This window comes from Octopus bimaculoides, chromosome 21 (genome assembly GCF_001194135.2).
Source record: "Octopus bimaculoides isolate UCB-OBI-ISO-001 chromosome 21, ASM119413v2, whole genome shotgun sequence".
In the NCBI taxonomy this organism is placed as follows: domain Eukaryota; kingdom Metazoa; phylum Mollusca; class Cephalopoda; order Octopoda; family Octopodidae; genus Octopus; species Octopus bimaculoides.
The window spans coordinates 9,223,393-9,236,307 of record NC_069001.1 but is presented as its reverse complement, the minus strand read 5'-3'; the positions used below and the strand labels follow the sequence as shown (position 1 = coordinate 9,236,307).

General features: G+C 36.0%; 3 protein-coding genes across 4 annotated transcripts in view; all 3 read left to right on the top strand.

Moving 5' to 3' along the window:
* Positions 1-44: 44 nt before the first annotated feature.
* On the top strand, positions 45-5,883 carry LOC128250425 (60 kDa neurofilament protein-like). The gene is made up of 3 exons (XM_052975346.1): positions 45-1,187; positions 3,061-3,247; positions 4,437-5,883. Exons 1-3 carry the CDS (start codon positions 748-750, stop codon positions 4,581-4,583), a joined length of 774 nt encoding a protein of 257 aa, XP_052831306.1. The 5' UTR covers positions 45-747; the 3' UTR covers positions 4,584-5,883.
* On the top strand, positions 5,069-9,872 carry LOC128250419 (60 kDa neurofilament protein-like). The gene is made up of 4 exons (XM_052975301.1): positions 5,069-5,140; positions 5,756-5,920; positions 6,836-6,952; positions 9,648-9,872. The coding sequence occupies exons 1-4, from the start codon at positions 5,069-5,071 to the stop codon at positions 9,870-9,872; spliced, it is 579 nt and encodes a 192-aa protein (XP_052831261.1).
* A 9-nt stretch (positions 9,873-9,881) lies between these two features.
* The window catches only part of LOC106873800 (uncharacterized), a 6,836-nt gene continuing 3,802 nt past the window's right edge, over positions 9,882-12,915 (top strand). For both annotated transcript variants that reach the window (XM_014921316.2, XM_052975347.1), the window contains exons 1-2: positions 9,882-11,311; positions 11,419-11,504. In XM_014921316.2, the coding sequence (XP_014776802.1) occupies positions 11,426-11,504 (79 nt within the window). In that variant the 5' untranslated portion in view covers positions 9,882-11,311; positions 11,419-11,425. The remainder of the gene's footprint in view (positions 11,312-11,418; positions 11,505-12,915) is intronic.

Genomic DNA, 12,915 nt, shown 5'->3' with positions numbered 1-12,915 from the left:
TGATTGCGAGCCAGACGCTTTAGCCACTAAGCCATGCGCCTTCACATGAATAAAAGTTGACCTCCAAAGAATTTAAACTTAGACCGTAATGACGGATGAAATGCCGTGCTGAGGATTCTTTTCTACACTAGACACAAGGCCCTAAATTTTTGAGGAGGCGGCCAGTCGATTAGAACGACTCCAGTACACAACTGGTACTTAAGTTATTGACCCCGAAAGGATGAAAGGTAAAGTCGACCTCGGCGGAATTTGAACTCAGAACGTAAAGACAAACGAAATACCGCTAAGCATTTCGCCCGGCGTGCTGACGTTTCTGCCAGCTCGCCATCGCCTAATAGTGATACATAGGTAAATAGATACACACATATACATGCTAATACACACAAGCATATATAGAAATGAGATACTTGAAATATGAGACATGAAATATGATATCCCTGAAAATCAATACGTACATACATACATGCATCTCACTCTCTTACTCTACTTTCATTTCCCCCATCCTTCCGCTCCCTCATTATTTGCTCCTTCTCTCTTTCTCAGTCAATCATTCCCTCTAACATTCACGTACTCTCATTACTAAACTTCCGGACTTGATCATTTAGCAGTATAAGAAAACCTCAGTAGGTCGTAAATCATTCTGCAGAAAGTTTTTCTTTGCGCAGTTCGTACTCCAAGCAGTGAATTGTTTCTTATTTCATTCCCACATTTTTTTCTTTAACACAAAATCTTTGAATAACAACAAAAATGAATCAAGAAAGAATAAAAGCTGGTAAAGCAGCGGCACAAGTGAGACGAAGGAGAAGACCTGGCAGGGAAGGCATTCGTATACCGGCTCCTTTCTATTCAGCTCCAGCGGTCTTTCCCACTGGAGCGGTAGCAGAGCATGGTCAAAAACAGGTTGCTGACATGAAAAATAAGGGCGAAAAAGAAAAGAAAGAGATGCAATCTTTGAATTCAAAACTTGCCGACCTCATTGAAAAAATACGTGTCGTAGATGCTGAGAACAAACATCTGAAAAGTCAATTGGAAGTTAAGATTGATTTTAATTGTGATGAAATGAAGAAATTATACGAAGATCAACTGGATGACTTGAAAGCGCGCCAGGTAGAAAGTGATAAGAAACTTTCAGAAATACAATCCAAAAATGAATCGCTTGAAGAATTAGTTGAAGATTTGAGTGAACAGTGAGTGAAATTTGCTTTTAATGTTTAATTTCTGTGCTTCTTTATTGTAGTTATTAAACTTCTACTCATCATAAACATTCATCTTAAAGGTTCGGTCAATTTCGCTTTATTACGCTACTCTAATCTACTTTTAATTCTCTTTCTCCACATTGTCCCTTAACCTATATTCTCCTGAATTTTTAATTTTTTTAATTCAATTTGAACGAAACTTAATAGTTATATTTTATATGTCGCACAGACACCTTACAGAAAACATGACCGATAAAAGATGTTTCGTTTTTGAAATAATGTGTGTGCCATATATGGAACGCTAGTATAATACAGTTTAAGTAATTTGTATTGAATACACGAATGAAAGGAAATGTTCACAATACAATCACAGACCAATATCTTTGCACAAATGATTGTTTTATCACTCTGTCACACAGGGTGACAGGTATATACAGCATAGAGTTACAAGCTACTGTCTAATTGAAAACATATAGATCATTGTTTTTATACCAACATTAGCTTATTTCGTGTGCTGTGATGCATGCCAAGCGTAGTCCTACATTGTACTTTCAGTATTGCATTAAAGGTCTAGCAACACAGTTATCTTCCATACGTCTTCGTCTTTTACCATTAGTTTTTCTTTGTTTTTCAACCAAATGATCTTGACCATCGAAACGCATATCGATTCCTCCAGGCATTCTGCTTGGTTTTCTTCCACGTCCTTTGGGCTTATATTGAAATCTTTTCAAATAGGACATAACTATCTCCTTTTTAAACGCAAGCTGTCTTATACTTGATCCACATGTTTTATGAATGTGCTAAGCATTTTGAATAGCGGCATCCAGCAATCAAGTAAAAATGCTAAATCACCACTTTTTGCCACGTATACTCACACGATACGCGTTTATGTTCTGATGCATAGGATCAGTGCACCCCCTTGGAAATATCGTCGCGTTAATTGCGTTAAGAATACGCTTACTCTCTTTTTTTGACATGTGCTCCAACTGTTAACAAATTCTCTTGGCTGATCACTATAGTGGGTTGACACCAGTATTACAGCAGCATTATCTAGCTATTGAATAATACTGAATGTTGTCTTTTCTTGTTTATTTTCAACTGAGTATGTCTCCAACGGAGATGCAGTGTTTTACTTTCTAATAATGCCTTCAACACATTGTTATTGGACTCAGCGTTGTTGCAAAATGCATCTGTGAAAATCATTGAAAATGGATTTCGTAAAGAAATAAAAAGTTTGAAAGTTGTTCAAGCGAGCATTTTAAATTTAAAGTTACTAGTTTCTGAATTAGTGACATCTCTAGCACTTGTGATAAGTTCCAATCACATAGGAATTAAGCAAATGCGACATTAATATAATCCGCGTAAACGCAGATCACTCTCGTCCCCAGATAGAAATTTCGATTTCTATTTATAACACAGTAGATAGTTCTTATAGATGTTCTTTGCCACTATTTCTAGAAGCACATACGACCACGAAGAGGCTCATCTTTGTCTCTCCTCTACTGGTCCCGTCACCGATATATATAGTTTTGCTTCTATACATTAAGTCCCGATGAAGGCTGCAGTATATCGGAGAGGTCAGATAACATCTGATCCTCTTTCTATCCTGTCAAAACTATCTAAAGTTAAGTTTCTCATGTTCAGAATAAACAAAGAAACAAATAAATTGAATAAGAAACGCTGGTGTTTGTGTTGATCGTTTGGTATTTTGGTATTTTTCTGTATAATTCTATGATAATGCTGGTACTATTTTATTAAAACATAAAATAATGTTTCATCATTAGAATGTTTGCCAATCCTTCCAGCCTGTACCTAGGATAAATAAATATTCCTCAGCAAAACCATTTCACAATTTTTCTGTCAGATTGTCCCAAGTGCAGAACGAGAGAGACAAACTACAAGTCGATGTTGATGGATTACACGATGAAGCTGCCAGCCTCATTGCAGACACCGAAACATGCAGAAGGAGAGCAGGTGAACTGGAGAAACAACTTGGTAACTGCAAGGATAGAAGTGGCATTCTTAACGACCAAATGACTGAACTTAGAGCAGTATGTTATAATACTTTGAAATCGTAATTTCTCTCATTCTCACTTTCTCTCTCTATCTCTCTCTCTCTCTCACTCTCTCTCTCTTTTTCTTTCTCTCTCTCTCTTTCTCTCTCTCTCTCTCTCAAAATAAAAGTGCATTGTGTTACGTGAATAATATACATATATATATATAAATATACACACACATACATATATGTACATATATATATATATGTACATATATACATATATATATTATATATATATATATATATGTATGTGTGTGTGTGTGTGTGTGTGTGTATATAAACAAACACACATATACACATACATAGGCACACACACATATTATATATTGTATATTCCCGGTCTACAATGCTAACAAGTAATTTACTGCTATTAGATTACAGCAGCGAACAAGATTTTAAAAGTAATTTTGATAAATCCTATTTAATAATAATGATAGAAAATAATATCTAAGATGAAGGCAATCAGAAGTGAAAGTAAGTTAGTTTTGAGATGTAGAAATATAGAGCCAAGTCAGTCATTAGAGAGTAGCAACATCAATAATATGTAAAGAATAGATAGGACATAAGATATAAATATAATAAACTGGAATGCAAAATATCAATGAGAAATTAAATATTTTTACAAACAGCAGAATAAAATCTCATACATTATCAACTTCAAATGTGGGATCAAATTGTTACACTGTTTGAATACAAAACATGACGATCACGTTGAAAGTGCTTTTTATTCTGTTAGCTCCATGAGGGCTGAAATGAGACAACCAACAATCATATAAATTGATCGTCTTCTGTTCAAACATAAACGTTGTGAATTATATAACGAATATGTTTATACGTCACACAAGCATCCCATTTTAAATTCCGTTTTTCTGAGATGGTTCTTTCAATCTGTAAAAAACATCTCTGACAGAATTTGTAAAAATCACTTTTAATAGGAAAATAAATATTGTGCCCATAGCAGAAACTGACAAAGTAAACTCGACAAAGTTAATACAACTGTAATGAATAAGACATTGCTATCTATCATATTAAGGATAATCATCCTGAATATATCCCGCAATTTTGTTTATGATTCCAACTTCAATTCTCTTATTTTTGTACCTTATCTGAGACGAATTATTGATGCTTATGCAAAAAAAAAAAAATAATGACGAAAATATTTGTATTGTTTGTCTTTTCAGAAATTAGAAAACGAAACTATTCAAAGATTGGAGTCCGATAAGCGTAACGAGGCACTGGAAGACGAACTTGATTTCAATATCGATCTCCATAAAGCTGTAATGTTGCTTTTATTTGTTACCCTTTCTTGTTATTCCCTTGCAGGATAATTGCCATGAAGTTTTTAATTATTTCCTAATTATAAATCCTACACTGCGATTTTAGGCTTTCTTGAATCAGATTCCTTCACTTTCGCCATCATAATTAAAGAATCACTACTTCTCAAGTGATCAGTTAAATTTATCTATCAACTACAGTGTCAGTGGATCGAACCGTGATACAGAATCTTCAGTTACTTATGGATTGATCACTTATCTGTTACTAGGATACTTATTTCTCAATTAAACCATTACTCATATCTGAATAGCAGAAAATTCTCAGAAAAAACTCTCCTGAGGTAAGTGTTTCGGCCACTAACATCTTATACATCAAGCTGGATAGACCACAGCCAGGTCATGGGTGCTATTCAGCAGACACTTTTTTGCCACTTGGCTATCGGAGAGAGACTTTTGCAGCTAAACCTTTTGAAGAATTTATCTAGTTGTAACGCTTCCCCGTTGGTTCAGCTTCCAAACTTATACTTAAATAAGAAATAATGTTGGTTATCATTGCAGTGGTGAAACGTCAACGCTATGACAATCACTCCCTTAGATTTATTTCTCTTAGCGTAAAATGCAAAAATATCACCTTCGAACGGCATGAATGCTGCTTTTGTTCCTTCTCGACCAGATTCAGCCGGGACACGTCTCCGTTGATACAGATATTGTCTTTAGGGCTTTGATCTTGTTCTTTTCAGGGAACATGATATATAACAATATGTAGACACCATTAACTGCTCTAAGAAGCAGTAATATTCATTTCATTGAATTACTGTGCTGATTTTAATTTCCTTGCAACAATGTTCGGAATTTAGTAGGAGAATGTACTTTGACACGACGATGAAAGTGTTTAATGTTAACAGCATTCTAAATATATACCAGTATGTTGTGGAAGGAATCCGACTGCCCCTCAAGTAACTAATAATTGGACTGACTCATTGCCATAAAACAAAGAACTGTGAACGATTGACTGTTCAGGTTGGTAAGTAGTTTACTGTGAGCCGTTGATATAGACCACTGAATCTCGTGTAATATTAATAGTAGTGTATCGTCCCTTGCCAGGTGATATTTGTTTCGATAAAACAATATTTTATCGAAAATTTTCAGTGAAAGGAGTTCTATGTTCAATACCCGCTGGCAATGTTTAAATTGAGTCACTGTGTTGTTTTAATTACTATTTGTAGGAGATCAAAGAATATGAGGCACTGATAGCAAAACTAAAGAAGCAGTGCAATCTTCAACAAGTAAAGGAATCCGACGTTGGAAATACAGTTGCTGCTTTAGGTGTCGAATACGAAAACAAGTTGCAAACAGCTATTGCTGATTTGCAACGTCGACATGCAGATGAGGTAAAGATATTTTTGAAAGCTAAAAGATAAATATATTTATATGATTTAAAAGTGTTGGAAATTTAACCTTATTAATTGTGTTTGTTCAACTGCTATGTTATTTGGAAATACATTCATCTTATATAAATCCATAGAAAAATTGTTTCGATCAAAATATTTTAAGAATTTTAGCTACTATTCTATAGTCGCGTAGAAGAGTCACGGGCAGAATGTAGACATATTTCTTCTTCTTCTTCTTCTTCTTCTTCTTCTTCTTCTTCTTCTTCTTCTTCTTCTTCTTCTTCTTCTTCTTCTTCTTCTTCTTCTTCTTCTTCTTCTTCTTCTTCTTCTTCTTCTTCTTCTTCTTCTTCTTCTTCTTCTTCTATTATTATTATTATTATTAGGATTACTGCAAAAATCAGCTGGATAGGTTACTCTTAAAGAATTTTCATCTCTTTTATTACAAAAAAATTCCAAAATTTCCCAGTCTCTGAAGGCAGCCTCTGGAGAAACTTTACAGGGCACATCCAACCCGCTTGCAGAACGATGAAAGTGTCCTGCACAACACATATTCAGTCTCCAGAATTGCACAGTTGCAGAAAGAATTATGTTGTGTAACTGCGATGGACAAGCAGTTTTATTATGGTGGCTATGGGGAAAGAGGTTGCATATACAACGGACAAATTTGAATGGACTAAGGACAGATATTATTGTTTTCAGGCAAGCCGTCATCTTCTTTCAGATCATTTGGAGAGGGAAATGGTAGCGAGTAGAAAAACAGTTCCTGTAATTCTTACTCGTCATGCTTATTTTTTCATTATCTACTTACTTTTTCACAATCCAAGTATTTGTAACTTATCCCCGTAATGCTATTTCAGCTACAGCAATGTGAAAAATAAATAAAATATAATACTTATTATTTTATTATCTCCACAGATAAAGATGATGAAGGCAGGTATGAAGTCAATAGATGTTATAGACGGGGGTAAGAAAAAAGATTTGCGTGCGGAACAGAGCGGTATGGCGGCTAAAATGAGCGAATATGAAACTGAGGTAAGGAAAATTACATAAATCAATCAATCAAACCATCACTCAATATATTTATATATTCACATATATATACATGCATGTTATATATATATATGTGTGTGTGTGTGTGTGTGTGTGTGTGTGTGTGTGTGTACGTGCGTGTGCGTGTGCGTGTGTGAGCATGCGTGAGTGTGTGTATGTATGCGTGTATTATTAAAAGGAGGTGTGAGCAGTGGATATATTTATATAAGCACTTGATATCCATAGGATTTTGAAGCGTACCATCGAAAGCCTGATTATTGCTGCACAAAACCAGGCTCTCGCTACCAGTTCAGTGAAGCATAACATCTATAAAACTTCTGACACCCAGAAATGCAGACTCTGTGGAAAGAGTGTGGAAAATGTGACCCACTTGGTAAGTGGATGTGAGAGCCTTGCACTAAAAGAATACAAGCGTCGTCACGATAAAACGTGTGTGTATCTTCATTGGCTCTTATGCCGTAAACACCAATATGAAGTAACAGAGAACTGGTACGAGCATGTACCAAGTAAAGTTTTACAGGAGGATGGAAAAGTAACGATACTCTGGGACTATGATTTTCAGACGGATCGTGTAATCGAACACCGTCGGCGGGATATTGTCATATTGAGTAAGAGAGACAAATATTGTCAGATCATTGATGTAACCATAGCAAATGATATGAATGTTGTGAGTAAAGAAGTTGAAAAAATCACCAAGTACTCCGAATTGAAAGTGGAAATGGCAAGACTGTATGGGATGCGAGAGGGTAATGTAAAAGTGATACAAGTGGTGATCGGAGCGTTTGGTTCAATCCCATTGAAACTTCAAGACTTCTTAAGGCAACTGGAAAGCCCATGCATGATTGATGTCTTACAAAAAGCAGCCTTATTGGACACAGCGCACATCTTAAGGAAAGTATTTTCTGTCTGAGGTCCTTGTTGTGGCTTGACAGATGACTAAAGACTCCGGTGCATGTTTATCTACAATGTGTTACGAAGGAATAATAATGAAAATAAGGATAAAAACATTCCACGAATAAATGGCAGACTGTGCTACAGCTCCAAACAAAAGAGGGACTCATAAAAACCAAATCCATCCCCATTAGAACAGGAATATTCCAGGGAGACACTTTTCTGCTTGGCACTGACACCTTTATCTGACATGCTAAACAGAACTGGATCTGGATACAGCTGTTACGGCAAAACAATCGGCCATCTCTTATATACGGATGATATAAAACTGTACGCTACAAATGATAAGCAGTTGGAAACATTACTACAGACAGTACATGGATTTACCAAAGAAATAAACTTGAAATTTGGCTTAGAAAAACGTGCCAAAGCAACCTTGAAAAGAGGAAAACTCGGTAAGTGTAGCAATATCACACTAGATAAAGCAAATAAAATAAGAGAATTAGACGAAAGCCAGACGTACAAATACTTAGGAATCAATGAACTATATACGATACAACACACACACACATGAGAGAGAAGACAAGAAAAGAATACTATAGACGAGCTAGATTAATACTGAAAACAGAGGTCAATGCAAACAACAAGATAATAGGTGTCAACACTAGCTGTCCCAGTTATAAGTTACTGTTACAATATTTTTAAATGAACTAATCAAAATAAACAGGAAAGCAAGAAAAATGATGACGGGATTTAGACCCGAAATCTGACATAGAAAGGTTATATATACAACGTATCGAAGGTGATAGAGTCCTTATACAACTAGAAAATTATTACAAAATAAGCGCCATAGGACTACAGAAATATCTACTTCAGAAGCAAGGAAAACTAATCAAAATAACTACAAAACACGAAGAAAAAAAAAAAAACTATTTCCAGTCTTTAAGGAAGCTGACAAATACAAAGAAGTCATAACAACTATGAAGAAAAAGAAGAAACAACAAAAGCTGTAAAACAACTGAAATCCAAACAAAAACTGGAACAGCAACAGATCATGATAAAACGATGGCAAGAAAAGCCTGAGATCATGTTGAAAGGGTGTTCGACCGTACAGTGTTACCCTTATTGGGGACACAACCAAAGACCATCAGTTTGGGAAAATTGATTTTCATGATACTTGAGACGTTACATGGATTGTAGGTAAACCACCTCGTCCTGACATAAGTGTTTTTCATCTGAGAACTAGATTCTCCTCGGCTCATTCAGGTCCTGCTTCATGGTGGTGGCTTCAAAACCGATCTCCATCGAGAGCCCGAATTTCCTTACTTTGGTCTTCCGTCAACTTTTACTGCAGTTGTTGGATAAGTTCTGGCGTGCAGACGCAGTTAGAACGCTTACTGTGTCACTTGTTGCTAGCCACGGCTTAGTAGTCTCTGTTGCAGCAGTCCATGTCACATCTTACAACCTTAACAGTGTTCACATAACATTGAGCAGCAATCTTAATGTCGGTATTTTGACATCTGGTGCGTAGCATCATGATACTGATAAGTGTTTTCCAATATTCAGATGGTGTCCAGTCTTCTATGTCAGCTAACATTTTCTCAACTACAATTTTCATCTTTATGCTCTCTAACACCGTGGACATTTCACCAATACATCAAGCATTTCCTGAAGTCATAAAATATTGTGAAATTTATACCGAACATCCTGTAAATATACGTTTAAGAATTATGTTTTGATAGTTTTTTCGTAGATGTTGATTGTACTCTTTGACTTGTCTTTATAGGTAGCAAATTTGAAAAGAAAAATTAAGCTTCTAGAATCCGAGTTGGAGGATAGTGAAAACAAACGTGCAACTGAAGGTGATAATTACCGGACCGAAATTATTAATTTGCGTATGGAGTTGGAAGCAATGTTGAAGGAATTGCAAGACCTGATGGATGCTAAACTGTCTCTTGAACTGGAAATTTCAGCATATCGCGCACTTCTTGAAGGAGAAGAGAGCAGGTAAATGATAAATAGTTAACTTTAGATAATAACATTCTAAAAATCTTTCCATCCTTCTGTGGATTCTCACTGCTGATGGAGTTGCAGAGAGCACTTATGGGACAATAGGCACAACAAACGCGGCAGAAGTCATCCTTTAGATTTGAACACAGACGAGGGAAAGAATGAGAGAAAAGATGAGAGAGGGGGGGGAGAGACAGGGAAAGGAAGAGAGGGAGGAGGACGCAGAGAGGGAGAAAGCAGGACATGTAAAAGAAGACAGAAGAGTCGATAGTAGTAATGTGCTATTTTATTTGTCCCAAAACTTTAATTTGACATTGGCAAAATTTGAATTCAGACAGCAAAAAGGTGGAACAAATATTGCAACGTTGGTGTCTAGTTGACCATTAGTTGATTATATTTCGTTAGGTGCACGCAGAACGCTTAGATTCCGAAGGGAGGAAATATTCTCAGATGGCGAAAAGCAACAACGATAAGATAATTCATATTGAAGATTGAATTACCCTATTGCTTGGAATCTTGTTATTTTGCTTGCACCACACGAATGATGTCTGCTAGGCAGGCATCGTCACTCATCAGGAAATAATTTGTTTGCTGGTTTCTATAAGAAAAGGAGGAGATATTTTCTGATGACAAAATCTGTAGTGATCAGCTGTTCCCGTTCGATTCTGCTAGAATATATGAAAAATAAATGCATACGATATGGTTTGGATTCTCGCCATCCTGTGTACACCTCACGAAGCAATAGATTGTGTATTCCTAAATGCAAAACTGGATGGTGGAAATACATTTGTATGGGATTGGTGTGGGGGCAAAGAATATAAAACAAAGCAAAATCTACAAACATTATTTTCTCCTCCACACACTAGTTGTTATAACTGCATAGCAAACAACACCCACACTTTCCCCGCCCATCTCTCCATTACCATCACAAAAGATTTACACATTCTGAACAAATCGAAATCACACTCATACACTTCAAAAGATCCTAGAGGTACAACTTTAAAAATCATCAACAAAGGGCGCAGTATATTATTCAACAACACTACCGATCATACTACAATGCCACTAACAACTACTCTAGACACAGGAAATATGTACATTAATACGTAATTATACACACACACAACAACAACAACAATAACACGCATCGCATAACCCCCCCCCCCAAAAAAAAAGAATTTGACTGAATTTGTTTACACTTATTAAACACTGATATTTTGAATTTCGCATACCACAAGCGACCGGTGAGTGGGGAGTGAAAACATCGTCTGCTATGTTTGTTAGTAAAATAGCAAAACTTAAATCCTTTCACCTGCTACACTACCATGCAACAAACGCATATTCAACGATGTAAACCGACCCACAAAATGCCGAGATCAGCCTCGTCACCGCAGACTTTTGCTGTTTAGGCTAAACTGAGGTTGAACACCATTTCCAACAGTAACGAATATTAAACAATCTTTCTTTTGGAGAACATTTTTCATTATATTTACATATTAACCTGCAATATTTATTGTAATTACATGAAGCATATTTTAATTTTACAGGAAGGATATGAAATCAGTTGTAACTGCTGCTGGTGGATTTCAAACTGAGGCTGAGTCGGCACTCGCGAACGCTCTAGCAGGATCAAGTGAGTTGTATTTGTTTTTTTCCATCACTTGTGCGTATGTGTGTATGTACGTGAGTATATATTTGCATATATATTCATTTGTACATATATGCATATTTGTATACAGGGTGAGGACGGTATTTGAGGATACATACATTCTTAGTCATTATTTTATTTGACTATTTTTTTTTTATTGAACTTCTATTTCAGAAATCAGCAATGGCAGGCCCTATTCTTACTAATGAAATGAAAAGAGCATGCTGTGGTTGTGGCTTTGAAGGCTAAGCATGGTGATGAAAAAATTTCTCGTTCTCTGAAAGTTGCAAGATCTTTTGTCCGCAAGATTCGGTATGAATTAGAGAAAAATGATGGAAGCCTATTACCTGCATCAAAACGTAAAAACGTTCTAAACGATCTGATTCTATCACGACACTTGAATTTATTCAAGAAGTTAAGAAAAATATTGAAGACAATCCTGGAAAATAAATGAGGTCAATTGCAAAAAAATTTCGTGTGTGTCAGAAAAAAAAAAGACAATCGGAAATGTGCATGAAGACATCAGATACAAATCGTACATGATGAGGTGAAGTAAATTCATGCCAGAAAAGAAAAACAAAAAACAAAAAACAAAAAACAAAAACAAAAAAACAAAAGAAAACAAAAGAAAACCGTTTAATCAGATCCAACAGTCTTTTGAACAAACTTTCTGAGACGAGAAAAACTTTGGCCAGGACCAGAGAACTACCAGAAGAACTAACAGATGACTATGTGCAGGCTCTTCTGAGGCTGCAAGTGTAATGCACATAAAATTTCCTGCAAGTGTCATAGTTTAGGGTTTTGTGAGAAATGAAGGACATGTGACTCCTCCTCACTTTTTTCCACAAGGTCTTAGGGTGAATGTTGCTGCGTATACTGAGGTTCTGAATGAAGTGGTTAATCCTTGGATCAACAGTGTATGCACTGGAAGGCCATAGGTCTTCCAACAAGATTCTATACCATCATACAAGGCTCAGTTGACACTAGAATGGATGGCCGACAATTTGCATGATAACATCACCCCAACATTTGGCCTCCTAATTCTCCAGATGTCAATCCATTGCACTACTATATATAGAGGATCGTTGAGAAAAATGTCAATGGACACTCCCATAGTGCCAAAGATTCTTTGAAAGATGCCATAGTTCGACTCATGTCCGATATGAACAAGGACCACTTAACACGAGCTTGTAAACAATTTCGACCGCGCGTAGATGTAGTTATCGATGCTTATAGTGGTGTCATTGTGTCATATTCTTGAATTGATAATTTAGCTTTATCTTTATGTTATTTTTTAAAAATACCTTTTTATGTTATTATATAAGATTTTCTTTAAAGCCATAAATGTGTCCTCAAATACCGTCCGCACCCTGTATGTATATATATATATATATAT

Coding starts and splice junctions, on each gene's coding strand:
- LOC128250419 (XM_052975301.1), top strand. CDS start 5,069: ATGTTGGTTATCATTGCAGTGGTGAAACGTCAACGCTATGACAATCAC. Junction 5,141..5,755: donor TTAGATTTATTTCTCTTAGC/GTAAAATGCAAA, acceptor TACTATTTGTAG/GAGATCAAAGAATATGAGGC. Junction 6,953..9,647: donor TGAGCGAATATGAAACTGAG/GTAAGGAAAATT, acceptor TTGTCTTTATAG/GTAGCAAATTTGAAAAGAAA.
- LOC128250425 (XM_052975346.1), top strand. CDS start 748: ATGAATCAAGAAAGAATAAAAGCTGGTAAAGCAGCGGCACAAGTGAGA. Junction 1,188..3,060: donor GTTGAAGATTTGAGTGAACA/GTGAGTGAAATT, acceptor TTTTTCTGTCAG/ATTGTCCCAAGTGCAGAACG. Junction 3,248..4,436: donor AAATGACTGAACTTAGAGCA/GTATGTTATAAT, acceptor TTGTCTTTTCAG/AAATTAGAAAACGAAACTAT.